The sequence below is a fragment of the Alternaria incomplexa genome (assembly GCF_024043165.1).
Source record: "Alternaria incomplexa strain BMP 0042 chromosome Unknown scaffold_4, whole genome shotgun sequence".
NCBI classification, from domain to species: domain Eukaryota; kingdom Fungi; phylum Ascomycota; class Dothideomycetes; order Pleosporales; family Pleosporaceae; genus Alternaria; species Alternaria incomplexa.
The window spans coordinates 1,671,778-1,685,095 of record NW_026249853.1 but is presented as its reverse complement, the minus strand read 5'-3'; the positions used below and the strand labels follow the sequence as shown (position 1 = coordinate 1,685,095).

Genomic DNA, 13,318 nt, shown 5'->3' with positions numbered 1-13,318 from the left:
TTGAACATTCACATCTTTCTTGACTATGTCTCTGGCATTCAAATATAGGCACATTGAACTGATGGACAGACTCACCCTAAGTAGTGGCACTGCATACATGGAAGAGCTGTGAGTTACTTGTTGGACCCGGTGTCCTCTCCTCATGGCCTTCAGTCTTTGCCCGCTTGCACGCTGGACAGGACGTATTCGTGTTCTTAGGTCCCCGCTGTTGTGTGTTTTTGCCAGTCAGTCTGTCACGAACCCAGTTCGAGCAGGAGCATGTTCAGCTCTTTTTTGCGCTTTTCTTTTTGTACTTTATGGCGGGTGACTATCAAGAGATGCGTGACAAGTGAGGCTGTACAAGATGCGAGTGTCTGCGAGGTGCAGCTGACCCCAAATGGTATCTCCATTCTTTACCGTCTTTTATGTCTTTGATATCTTAGTCTAATGAATATAATGCTTGCCGTGTCTCTCTTCCTATAGCACCACCGATTTCTGGGGGTTTGGGTCTGCGACAACAAACGACTATTCTAGCAATCTGTCAACGGCTAAGTAGAAGTACACCGCCTCACGATCACACTGTTTGCGAAGTTTCGTCGTTATCGCAGTAGTAGAGTTTGTCTGCTCTACATCCTTCACGATTACCAGGACTCGCCAGCATTCTAAACCTACTGTATCTATTGGTTTGCTATAAAAAGAGGGGATGTCGACATGTCGCCTGCATTAGCATATCCGTGAACCTGGCTCAGGACAGCAGTGTTCCAAGAAAGTTTCGATCCCTTTTCGCCATGTTATCGAGTTGTTCAATGGCAATCGCGCCCTGCCGCGCCGTGCTGTACCATTGTTGGAAGCAAGCTAAGCACAAGCCTACCTAACGATGGGCCCTCGCACTCGGCTCCACGTGTACGGGACGTGAGGCATCGGGTACGCCTGCATTGCGTCAAAGTACTAACTCAGCCGTCCCTTGATACAGTTTGAGGCTCCTGGGAGGATAGTCGGGCTTGTCCGAGCCCAGCAGAACTAACTCTCAGTCTACAGTCTAGTTTATACGCCACGAGATTACTTGCAATGTTAGCACGCAATGAGCGGCCTCTTCGACTGGGAACCCATTCTTTCAAAAGGTCGCATAGATCCGGTAGGCTAAAGTGCATTGCTTTGCCGCATACTTCACGCGATTCGTGCGTACCTGACAGGTCGTCCCTAGCTTGGACAAATGCATGGAATGGTAGTAATGTACTGGGGCGGAAGAGTCCATGAACATGCTAAGAGCGGGTGTCTGGCGGCTACTAAGCAGTCGTAAGGACGTTTCTGCATGGACAGCGATGCGGTCCAGTCTGAAGATGGTGTACATTTGATGGGGGTAAGAGCAATCGAGTCGGTGACTCCGAAGGCGAATTGCTCCATACACTCTTGGACACAATCAACGTAACAACGAGTGCTCTTTCGCCATGCGTTTCCTCCGCTTTGGATTCGATGTCGTAATCTTCTTGTTATACTCGCCCTCCAATGACCAAAGTATCTGGCAAGCCTCGGCATGAGCAACCGCATTGGGGTTGTTGATCTCTTATAGAGTTTCCTTGCCACCTCTCGTCTCGCTTCGTACAAGACCCCCACTAGAGCCGTTTCGCGATTGGACAAACGTCGTACGGGTACCGATATGGAGTAGCTGTGGTGGAAGCGCGAGGCGTTGACGTGAGCGGGCCACCCCAACCATGTAGCGCGCTAGCAAAGCGGCAGGAACCACCGTTCGGGGCTTACTCCGCGCGGAGACGGCCACCACGAGAACGCGCCACCAAAATCAGCATAACCCTGAGTTACACCACATATGGAGAGCACATTGCAAGGACTGAGACGACCACTACGGATATTCGATGAAGGGCGATGACTCCTTGAAGCGGTTAGAAGCGCCCGAGACTTCTACCTCACCATCTCGATCTGGCTGTCCTAGGGTGGAAGTAAGAACGAATCGCGCATGATCGCACAAACTGCGCGACATCGTTAGTTCACCTCCCGACATCCCCTTGGGCCTTAGCACTGCCTCGGCTGGTCTGTGACGTGTGGACTGGACCGTCGAAGTTTAACAAGCCAGCTCTATGTAGGGTACCGGCCTAGCCCATGTGTCCCAAAATCCTTGGGCGCGAATGTTGGCGACTTCATAACAATCTTCGATGCGTTCAGCATGCTGTACAGCACACATGCAGTCACAAGTCTACTTCTTCCAAGAAACGTTCTAAATGGGTTGCGCAGGTGACAGTTCAGCTGAGCACGGAACCGTTGGACGACGTTGAGGGGTGCGGCTCCTCTGGTTGGGAGACTCAAGGGTACCGCACATTTTAACTTTGTTAGCACGCAACGCTGCAGGAAGCCACGAGGCGGATCGGATCAGCCATGCTAAGGCCTTCTAGCATATGTACAAGTCGCGGCCTTGCAACGGGAAGGCCCCTTTGCTAGAACGTTGATTCCTTCTTTGTTCTCACCTCTTGCCAGACGACTTCGACTTGGATACTGTGTGTCGCCGGACGTGACGAGACATGAGATGGCCGCTGTACCTACTACTGGTCCTCGCGGCATGGGCCTCGATCGGGGTGGCACAAGACGCCGCCGCGCTCAAGGCGATCGGCTCGCTTCCAAGCTGCGCGGTATGTAACAGCCAATATGGGCCAAATGATATGGGGCTGATGGTTTTAGCAATTGTGCCTGGCGACAGCTGTAGTTGATTCACCCTGCCAACTTTCGGATAAGCAATGCGTATGTGCCAACGCTAAGCTCCAGAGTGCAGCGGAAAAATGCGTAATTTCGTCGTGTACGGTGAAGGAGAGCTTGAGTAAGTTCAATTCGCCGCCATGCACTGAATGTTTGCTTACAGCACTCTCCCAGCCACCAAGAACGTAACTTCAGCTCTCTGCGACGTGCCTGTTCGCTCGGAAATTACCCATCTGCGTGTCGCAAACATCGTCTTGGCCGTGGTGACGGGTTCCTGCATCCTCTTGCGCTTCGGTTACCACGCGTTGTTCAACGTCAATGGGCTTAACTGGGACGACTTCCTTGTGATATTCACGGTGCTTCTAGCCATACCCTCTGTCGTTATTGTCGACAGGTGTATGCTTCCGAATGGCATCGGTGTCGACGTTTGGAACGTCCCATTTGACCACATCGATAACTTTATACGCTGGCTATACGTCGTCACTCTACTATACCTCATTCAGGCTGCTTTGGTCAAGATTACACTCCTCTTCTTCTTCCTACGGATATTCCTCAGACGGCGAACAGTAAAGCTTTTGTGGGGGACTATTGTCTTTGTTGGACTATGGACCTTCTCCATTTTCATTCCCGCCGCGATCCCATGTCTACCGGTACGTTAAGCTTACTCACGAGATTCATGGTACACCAGCTAATTTCGTCCTTGGCAATGTAGGTTAGCGATTTCTGGAACGCATGGGACATGGAAAGACCAACACAATGTCTCAACATGGATGCGGTAGTATGGATGCATGCCATTATAGGCATTTTATTGGACCTCTGGATGATAGCCATTCCTCTATACGAGGTCTATCATCTCCAGATGACATGGGTGAAGAAGCTCGGCGTGGCATTGATGTTCTCTCTTGGTACCTTGTCAGTGCCCTTGCAGCCCACATTACATCATCTAGCCCCAAGCTTACATTTCCGCAGTGTCACAGTGGTGTCCATCCTCCGCCTGAAATCGCTCTTTTTCTTCGACGGGGACAACAACTATACATGGAAGCAAGCAAAAGTCGTCCTGTGGTCTATGTACGAGCTCCACGTCGGAGTAATCTGCGCTTGCATCCCGACTCTCCGCCTGATTTTCATCCGCGCAATCCCTACGGTCATCAGCTCGATACAAGGAAGCACCCAGCGAAGCAGCGCGAACGGAAACGGTAGTAGAAGAAGTCGTGGCACAACTCAGATCGTAGATACGTTGAGAAGTGACAGAGGTGGGAAAGAAGGCCAGGCCGTTGAACCCAACACGATCACATACACCAGAACCTTTGCAGTGCGGCACGAGGAAAACGACGAGGAGGTCGAACTTGTTCACATGGAGGATTGTAGTGAAAAAGCGTCGAGAGAACGAGGTGATAGCTATACTAGTGAGCTGAGCTTATAGCTACATGTTAATGAGACGTCCTAGTTTGGATCCTTCAGCCATCGCCAAGTCCACACCCGACCCTCAAGTTAGCAAGTATATTTCACTTGTAAACCTGGGTAATATATGAGTGGCGCACTCTATTCCAACTAACCCAAGACGCATCCTAGAGATGTCCGCAGTTCTCCGCATTATCAGCAGATCGATCACATCCAATCCAACGCCAAACCCGCATGCCAACTTTCGTCTCTCGTCCTTTGCCCATAGAGATGTTCAACGAACCGCTTTGACGCCATGAAACCGTTCTTTTCGGCAAACCGCCGAGCCCGCTCGTACTGACTTTCGGGAGGTTCCCCAAACTGCGCATCGAGGTCGACTTTCCACTGCATCAAAAGCGACATTGTGTCGACATGACCCCACTCTGCTGCTGCTTCAAAGGCAGTTCGGCCATGGCCTTTAGCCGGCGCGTAGTGTGGATCGGCTTCGTGCTCAAGCAGGAAAGCTGCGATGCCGCAAAACCCGTTCATAGCAGCTAGTTGCAAAGCGGTACCGCCCGAGTAGACTGGGTTTGTATCAATGATGGCACCCTGGTCGACGAGGTACTCCACGATTTCGAAGCTACCCGTCTCGGCGGCTCTTTGCAAAGGCGTGCGGCTGATACCCATGTTGCTTGTGTACTGCAGCTCTGCTCCGTGCTGCACCAGTATCTTTACTAGAGGAAGACTTTGTACGTCGATAGCGGCCAGCAAGGGAGTTACTCGTCGCATGTGACTTGTGATGTGCCCCAACATCAAGCCATCGAAGGATACGTATGCGTTCGGACTAGCACGATGACGCAGTAATAGCTGTACCGTCTCGGAGTCGTCCGCGATTATCGCTTCACCTAAGGGGTTGATAGCAGATTCCCCTCCCAGAAACTCCTCAGTAAATGACCCGATCTCATCGACGTTTACAGCACCGCACAGAACGTCGATTCTAGAGATGTCGCGGTACCGAATCGCTTGGCGAAGTGCTGCAATACCGTAGCTTCGTTCAGCTGAAGATTTCCTAGCCTTTGCTGCGTCTATGAGGAAACGGAGTGTGGCGATAGTCGCCCTCGACTTGATTGCTCGCCATAACGCCATCGAGTCCACGACAGAGATGCCTTCAGTCACAAGGTATTTCAACCAACGTATATTGCTCTGCTCGGCCGCAACGGCAAGAAGCGAAGGCAGCGTGAACTGAGGGTTTTCACCATGATCAAACGCCTTACCAATTCCCCCGGGCAAAGAACAGTGCATAACTGGATGCTTTTGAACTTGAATCCTTTCACTCCAATTTGAAAGATCCCTATAATCGTAATCTTCATTCCAAAGTAGATGAAACTCGTCAGGTTCCATACCGACCTGTAACAGCCATGTACATAGTTTGTAATCGTTTTTTTCCATGGCATGGTAAGCAACGATCCGGAAACACAGTTGCAGTTGAGCCAGTGTGAGAGCAACATGTTCTGCCTCTGGATTCGTAATGAGTGGCACTGCTGAACCGTGGAAGAACATTGCCTCTAAGGCGCCGAAGTCGTTGGGCCCACTCGCAGAGTCTAATGCAGACTTCCACGCAGGGTGTCTCATTAGAATGGAACTGACTATTGCGGTCTGACCATGTTCCAGTAGGGCTGCGACACCCATTGCGCCTCGTTGGGAGTATTCCTCCATATCCTCGATGATGGTGATAGCTATAGCGGAGTCGTGGAGGCTGATCGCGAGTTTGAGTATAGCGTCTAGGAACTGGTCCTTGTAAGGTTGACTGATTCGGCCATACCAGTGGTATGCAAGCCTTAAGTCCAGCTTTTTAAGGGCATCCTTGAGCTCCTGACATTGCATCGGATACGAATAAGAGTCATATAGACTTGCCTTGGACTTTTGTGCTATTATCAGATTCGCTGCTAAAGTCCAGTTTGCGTTCTCCAACGCCTCCAGAACTCTTCTGTCCGTGAAGCCAGGCGCACTGATATTGCTCATGCCAGCGTCACCGTCGTCAAGGCAATATCCCAAAAGAGTGAATCTTTCCAGAATGATCTCCAAGGCCTCTTCGTTGCGGTAATCGAGAGCGACGTGCAGTGCGCCTAGAATAGCTGTCTTAAGTCCGGGGTATGTTGTTGGCAGACTGTGCTGTTCGTCGTGCGAAACGAATTGTAGAACTTCTTTGGCCAATTTATATCGGTGGTCCACGCACTGCCCATGGCTATTGCGCCTGAAATAGTGTTTCAACAAGCCTGCTTCCAGCCATGGGGCGACTCCTACCATCTTGGCTTCCAGAAGCTGTTTAAGAGACGCCACAGAGACATTGTAACGATCGTTTCCGAGGCATTTACGATTAGGCCTGGCTCCAGCATTAAGGAACATGCACATCAGCTCTGTCCTTTCTGTATCTCTGAGTCCGCCGCCGGAGGGAGGAGAACCAATTAACATCTCTGCTTCGCAAACATGGTCAATCAGTTCCTCGAGTTGTGATTGAGTTGCTCCTCGACACATGTGCAAACTGAGTGCTTTCGCAACCTCGGAATGACCTGAAGCTACAGCAATCTGAAGTGGGTAGTAGGGTTTCGACCCATACCACGAGTCCGTCATGATCTTCTCGCGAGGATCCATGTTCAGCCCCAACATGGTCGACACAAGATCTACATCCCCAACACTGACAGCAGTAGCAAACACTCTTTCTTTGAGAGCATCCAGAATTGGAGCCGGGATGGCCTTCAAACTTCGTGAAACGTCAGTCAGAGGGAGCGCCTTTAACAATTGGTACGCGTCATTCGAAGTTGTACAGCCACCCGACGATACGTTGTTGGCGAGTGACGCTATCGCGTAGAGGGGAAGTGTTGTACAGTGGCTCCCATATGTATTATCCACGAGCAGTCGGTATTTTGAATGGAAGATCGCATCGAGCTGCATCTTGGAAGGCTTCTTCCATTTCACCAACTGCTGGGAGGAGAAGAGACTCTGCTCGATGGAGCCGAAATTGATACAATGCGTCCAGGAAAATGGCAAGTTATACTGCGGAATAAGGGTGGGCCTGTTCAGGTTGAGGCTATACATGGGGGGCGAGGCGATCGTGAATAGACTAAAGTCTGGTTCGGATTGCATTGAGGAAGACGAGCTTGCGGCAAGAGCTGGTGTTATTTGAAGGCCGTTCGCGGTGTCGATGGTTGGGGCGCGTGATCGTGGGCGTACGGTGATGTCTTTGGGAAGCCTATGAGGACCTAAGTGCGATGAGCACTAGACTACCAGATTCAAACATAAACATACCATCGTGTAGGGTGTTAACAAGCGAGCTGCGTCGGGCTATCTCCTGCAAAACTCTGTTTTGAGGAATCTCGCGTCCTTTGAACAACACTTCAACTTGCTCAAGCTCAATGGAGTTCCTCGTCAAATATCTGATGGTGGCTGCCCATTCGGCAGTGGTCAGATTCTTCCGTAGTTCCCATTTGCGGAAATGTCTTTCGTATTGTGATTTACTGCTCAATTTTAGCCTTCATTGATTTGTGATGTGGGATACGACGTACCTCGCGATGAAACCATGACTCTTCCTCATATGTAAATCGATCTTGTCGAGTGATTTTTCCCAGTAAAGGTTCTCGATCGTTGTGCGATGGCGATGCCATATTGCTTCATCGAGTCTGTCAGTCTTGACAGTGTTATTCATCTTGTTCAGCGAAGCGTTAGGCTGAGGAGAAGAGAGGAAAAAGCAGGGCAACGACCAGGCTGAAGGTTTTGGAGCATACCTAAATACTTGACCGGTCAAGCTTGTGTTCCAAGCCGTGCCTTACGCATGCTGCGCCGGTGCGCCACGTCTTGTGGTTCACCAACAACACGACTTCGATTCCCCTACCTCCGTCAGCTGCGTAATAGCCGACCAATCATGCAAAAGCCTGGCTGCAAGGCGCTGCCGCAAGATTCTGTAAATGGGGCAACGATCCTTGGCGGGACTGACCAATTGTGCAAAACCTGCGAGCGCCACGGATGTCTAGCACATCACACAACAAAATCTTGGGCTGTATGATGACCACAAGTGGCTAAGGCTGAATAAAGCGAGATTCTGTGACGACGACCCACTCTGTCATGCCTGGCTGAATGGAGGCGGAGCGCATGTTGACCAATCATGCAAAACCTGCAAAAGTACCATTACCGGTCCTGTAGAGGCTTCAATAGCAGATTCTGCTTTCGAGCATATGATAAGACGGATTCGAGGATGCGCTCTTTCTCGAAAGCAAATCCTGCTCAAACGTCGCATCGCTCCTCACACTCAGCGTTGACTGTTATCAGTAGCCTCATACCAATTCTGCCATGACTTCCTGGTCGATTGAAGCAATCATAGCTTTTGTAACCCTACTAGCCACCTGTATCCCTCTCCTGGCATACCTCATACGCAGGCTTATGCCTCGTCGTCAGATCGCCCGCTCGGAAGTCGGTATGTTGGTTGCTCTTCAACGTTGGCCTAACCTCGCTTCTGACAGAATACCAGATCTTGAGCTTGGAGACATGAACGCGAACCATGATCGTGCCGTTGTCCTTGCAGACTTTGGGATACGTAAAAGCCGTACACGGTAGGAGCTGGGATGATACCGCAACATCTGGGCTCTGGATGCTAACGAACGTTTGCGTTAGTTCGATGACTCTGTAATGAGGTCGACACTCAACGCCGTCGACGCATAACGTGAGATGTCGTTATGCTTGGGAGAGTGGTCGCATCCAATCTTCGTAACATCCCACAGCGTTCCAGGGTTTCATCAGAGTTGGCTATCGGCATGAACGGAGTGGTGTCAGTTCTGTTGTACGATTAATGCGCTGAGGGAAGTGGAGACATGACAGAGATATGGCGGCACATGAGCGTTGGTCGGGTGACGATATAGCAACAATAGAGTCTTATATCGCTTCATCCAGCATCAAGGGCCAGGTGTCTTCGCCCCGTAAACTTCATTGGACTCTTATTGCAAACTCCAAACGCCCAAGCTCAATTGCAGGATGTGCTCTACGGCAATCCCATAAACAACGCGGGAATGGCCTAGCGAGGCATGGTATCCAATCCTCAAGCTTTATTCAACTCCAATTCCAGCGGTGATGTCGCCGGTCCTCAAAGGAAGTAGTCCGCTACTGGCTTCTTCGCCGGCATGCCTCGCGAGTCCTGGGGAGCAGCTTCAAAGACCCGGTACCGCCGTCCTGGACCGTCCCTGTTCTTCTGATAAGTGTCGTTGAGTACGGAACTCAGTCGCCTCTCGCCGTTTGGTCCAGCGTTTGAGCCTAGCACCCAGCCTCCACCACCGCCTGCTCTGTCGCCGTTCGATCTCCTTTGGAAACCAGCGTTTGATCCATCCTCGCCGAGTTCCAAGATGGCGGCTACATTGCCGCAACGGTAGCAGTAGTTTGGCGCTGACCAGACAGTGACAATTGTTGAGTCGAACATCTCCTTAAAACCTTCCATGACCAATTGATGTGCTCTTGCGATGAGACTGAGGTCGTTCTTGTGGTTGAACGTCTTGACAATATCGGCTCCAAATAGGAAGCCTGCACCACGCGGTGACAGGCCCCATCCGTCAATCTCATCGGGATCGGACCAGAGGAGATCACACATAGCTCCTTCGTGTGGCACCTCTTGCTTTCGGTCCAAAAGCCGAATCTTATCCACAGAGTCGACGAGCGGTGACAGTCCTCCGTGTACGCATAAGATGGCTCCGGTATCGTTCCGAGCTGAGCCATTAGCAGACGAAGTTGCACCCGTTCCTGCAGGGCCAACTCGTCCGGGTGTTGGAGCGACGGGGGACGAGGAGCCCATATTTGCGCTTACTTGCGAGGCAGCGCTTGACTGGGAGTCTGAGTTGCGTGCGTAGCGGTACATAACCTCGCCATTCGCGTTGAGCGTTTCAATCTCGATATCTTGGTCGATGTCGGGCATGTTCTCTGAGTTGCTGGACTCGGCTATGGGGCCATCGGTAGCTTGAAGCGATGTTGCGGCGCCTTGCACGAGAGCACCGAGGGCTAGGTAATCAAAGACTTCGCAGCAATACCTGCCAGTGTTAGCATTGACTCTACAGCCAGAGCGCAATATTGCGAGCTACCTCCAGACGTTTGCACTTCCGTATTTCCGTAAGCACTCATCGTAGAACCCGTATACAGTCGTGATCTGGCGAGACTCATGGTTGCCTCTGATGAGCGTTATCCGATCTGGGTATCGGACTTTGAGACATAGGAGCAGGAGGAAAGATTCGAGGGAGTAGAAACCGCGGTCAACGAAATCGCCTGCATACAGTCAGTGCGGAGCAGCATGGCGGGATTCGATTGGCTTACCCATAAAGAGGTAGTTCGTGTCCGGTACGTCTCCACCGACCCGGAAGAGCTCCATCAGGTCGTGGAATTGGCCATGAATATCACCACATATCTAGCAACGCCATGCGATTAGCTATGCCCAAGTGCCGACTCAGTATGGCGCCTACAGTTACTGGCGCATCCACCCCAACCACGTTGCCTTCCTCGATCAACAGCTCGCGTGCCTTGTAGCATAGCTCTCGGACTTGGTTCTCGGGTATCGGACGACATGCACGAAGCTGCTGGATAGCTCTGCGATCGTTGTCAGCCCCATATATCGTACGTATGCAAGTCGGTTGAGTGGCTATCCATACTTGTCGAGGTCGCTACCACCGGCGCTCATGGCGACGGCTATGCGCTATATGCCCGCGCAGGGCTTTCGGGACGTATTAAGTCTTCGGTTGGCAATTGCGTGCGTAATGCGTCTGCAGCTATGCGAGCTGTTCGTAACGGAAGATTCTGGTGGGCGCGAACAGTACGGGGTGGCGGTACGCGTGTGGCGCGTTGCAGATGCAGTGAATGCGCGGGTCTCGTGACTATGTGATAGTTGTATAGGACTGTTAAGCTGAAGATAGCGAATGTTGAAGGGCGGGAGCTCTTTGGCAGGTGAACAAGTCAAGGTGGTGGGCTGGTGGAGGTCGAGGGCGAGAGATCCACAGCGGGCATGCGAATGCGCAGGGATGTTGGTCCAAGCCCGAGCTGCTAGCTCCGCCGTCCATGTTCACTCCACCAGAACACCATCACCACCGCCAACCCCGCTCCCCCGCCGTCCACATCTGCTCGAGGCATCTCAATTGGCACAGTATGCTCTAGGCGACTACCGCAATTCTATCCACCAGCTGTTAACGACTCTCCAGGCCCAGTGATGCCTCCACAATCCGCTCTCTAATTTCTCAACCCGCACACACAAGATGCCTCCGCACCTCCACCCGCGGTCGCGCATGACGACTTCGCTCTTTGGAACGACGCTCATGGTCTCATTCCTCGTTGTCGCCGCTCCACATCTGATACCCTGCCCAGTCGACCCTCGCACACTCGCCGATTCCGCAGACCCCACAGGAGAGAACAGGCGGAGACGGCGGCGGAGAGTGCCGGAAGACGAGAGTTGCAATGGCGTCATGAGCGAGGAGCGGAGAAGACAGCGCTTGATTGAAGAAAAATTGGCGGCGAAGAGGGAATGCCCAGTGCCAAAGCCTGGTGGTTTGATTGGGCAGGTGCTGGGTGTACAAGATGACGAGGGCAAAGAAGAGCAACAAATGACCATCTTGCAACGAGTCGAAAAGATGGTGTGCAAGCCCCGGGGAAAGAACGACAATCAATAACAGGAGGCGTGGGAGAAGATTCAACAAACAAACGTATCACGGCTGCATGCGCCCACAGACCTGGGATAAGACAGCCACGCCAGTGCGACGACTGCATCCACCCACCTGTATATATACCGCGATATTAGAAAGGATTGCATTAGACTGTATATAAGCAGGATCAAGTCCTGGTCGAACACCCCAACATCCACTCTTATGTGTGTACATGTTTATCACAATGCTGCTCTGCAATTCGTAAGAATGCAGAAGGGCGTGCATCAGAAGAGTTCATCACAGTGCTCTGGTGCATGCAGCGAGACCCTGACGCGTTTTGGGTAGTGCAAGGGAAAGCAACGTGCTCGCGCGTAGCGTAGCGTGAACCCACTACGTCATGAACCCTCGCCAGCCACCTCCCTTCGCTGCCACCGCTTCTGACCAGAACACCAGCATCCAAGAAAGTAGTCCATGATCAGGAACGCGATCAAGATGCCTTCGGAACCTCTGACAAAAGCCCAGCGGATGAGCTATCGCATCGGCCGCGGCGAACAAGGTGTTTTAACATTCGAGCCCTACAAGTCCGAGATACTTCCTTTATGGCGCTTCAAAACACCTGCCATCGCGCAAAAGTCTTCGTCTGAGATATACGCGAAGTTTCTGGAGTACGACCAGAAGGATGACTTCATTGGTATGGACATGTCCCGCAAGTTCTTGCAGATGGGAATGACCAGGGCAAAGAGATATGCAAATCATGCTGGAGGAAGAAAGTACGACAAGAAGACCGGAGAGCAACTAGAGAGAAGCAAGGGCCACGAGGGGCAAGATGAGAAACTGGAGGCCAGCATCATCTTCAGGGAGGTTTGGGAGAAGGCCAAGCTGCATCAAGGCTACGTGGACAAGAAGGAGAGGTTCATGAAGGAGCAAAAAGAGTGGGATAAAGAAAAGAAGAAGGAGGCCAAAAAGTGAGGTACCACAACGATGCCGAACTACCACCACCATGACACGCGCTACATCCACCAACGAAGCAAAAGAGAGGATGAGCATTCTAGGACTCGAACTTAGATCTCTCGTTCCACCCGCATCTGCTTCAGAATGGCACCAACTATAAACAGAGTGGACCTAGAACAATATCAACAGTCCAAGGCACGATCAAGTACCCGCTCCTGAGAAGGTCTACGGAAGTTTAGCACGAGCGTCATACCATTAGACCAAATGCTCTTTGGGCTGTTACCAGATGAGGGAATGAACAATCTGATGTATAAAGACCGGGGACTATTAGTGTAAAGAGTTCCGGGCGAGTCGCAGCGCCCAGACAAATTAAGGACATCACTTCAGATGCGCACCTTTACCTAGCAGATGGCGGTCGACTTGGAAAACTTCACGCTTTGGTGTATATGGATAAAATGGGCGACTCCGCAAGCAAGCAACAAGACCTCAAGAGACATACGCACCCAGTGTACACAACCAGCATCAAGAATATTGTTACCTACTGTCACCACCCAGCCCTTCCCCACAGGCAGGAGGAGAGATTAGTGGCTGCACAATCATATCAAGCACATTTAAATGTGAAAAAGATACCCAAGACACTTGGCCCGCAT

At 51.6% G+C, this 13,318-nt stretch overlaps 4 protein-coding genes across 4 annotated transcripts; 2 read left to right on the top strand and 2 right to left on the bottom strand.

The window, feature by feature from the left end:
* Positions 1–4,290: 4,290 nt before the first annotated feature.
* On the bottom strand, positions 4,291–6,305 carry J4E90_003791 (uncharacterized protein; the record flags this gene model as incomplete). Its single annotated transcript, XM_051433358.1, has 2 exons — positions 4,291–6,266; positions 6,299–6,305. 2 exons carry the CDS (start codon positions 6,303–6,305, stop codon positions 4,291–4,293), a joined length of 1,983 nt encoding a protein of 660 aa, XP_051293256.1.
* A 2,888-nt stretch (positions 6,306–9,193) lies between these two features.
* J4E90_003790 (uncharacterized protein) lies at positions 9,194–10,765 on the bottom strand (the record flags this gene model as incomplete). The annotated part of the gene is made up of 5 exons (XM_051433357.1): positions 9,194–10,124; positions 10,176–10,356; positions 10,405–10,495; positions 10,551–10,674; positions 10,737–10,765. The coding sequence occupies 5 exons, from the start codon at positions 10,763–10,765 to the stop codon at positions 9,194–9,196; spliced, it is 1,356 nt and encodes a 451-aa protein (XP_051293255.1).
* Positions 10,766–11,333: 568 nt separating this feature from the next.
* Positions 11,334–11,744, top strand: J4E90_003789 (uncharacterized protein; the record flags this gene model as incomplete). The annotated part of the gene is made up of 1 exon (XM_051433356.1): positions 11,334–11,744. One exon carries the CDS (start codon positions 11,334–11,336, stop codon positions 11,742–11,744), a length of 411 nt encoding a protein of 136 aa, XP_051293254.1.
* Positions 11,745–12,188: 444 nt separating this feature from the next.
* On the top strand, positions 12,189–12,686 carry J4E90_003788 (uncharacterized protein; the record flags this gene model as incomplete). The annotated part of the gene is made up of 1 exon (XM_051433355.1): positions 12,189–12,686. The coding sequence occupies one exon, from the start codon at positions 12,189–12,191 to the stop codon at positions 12,684–12,686; it is 498 nt and encodes a 165-aa protein (XP_051293253.1).
* Positions 12,687–13,318: the final 632 nt, after the last annotated feature.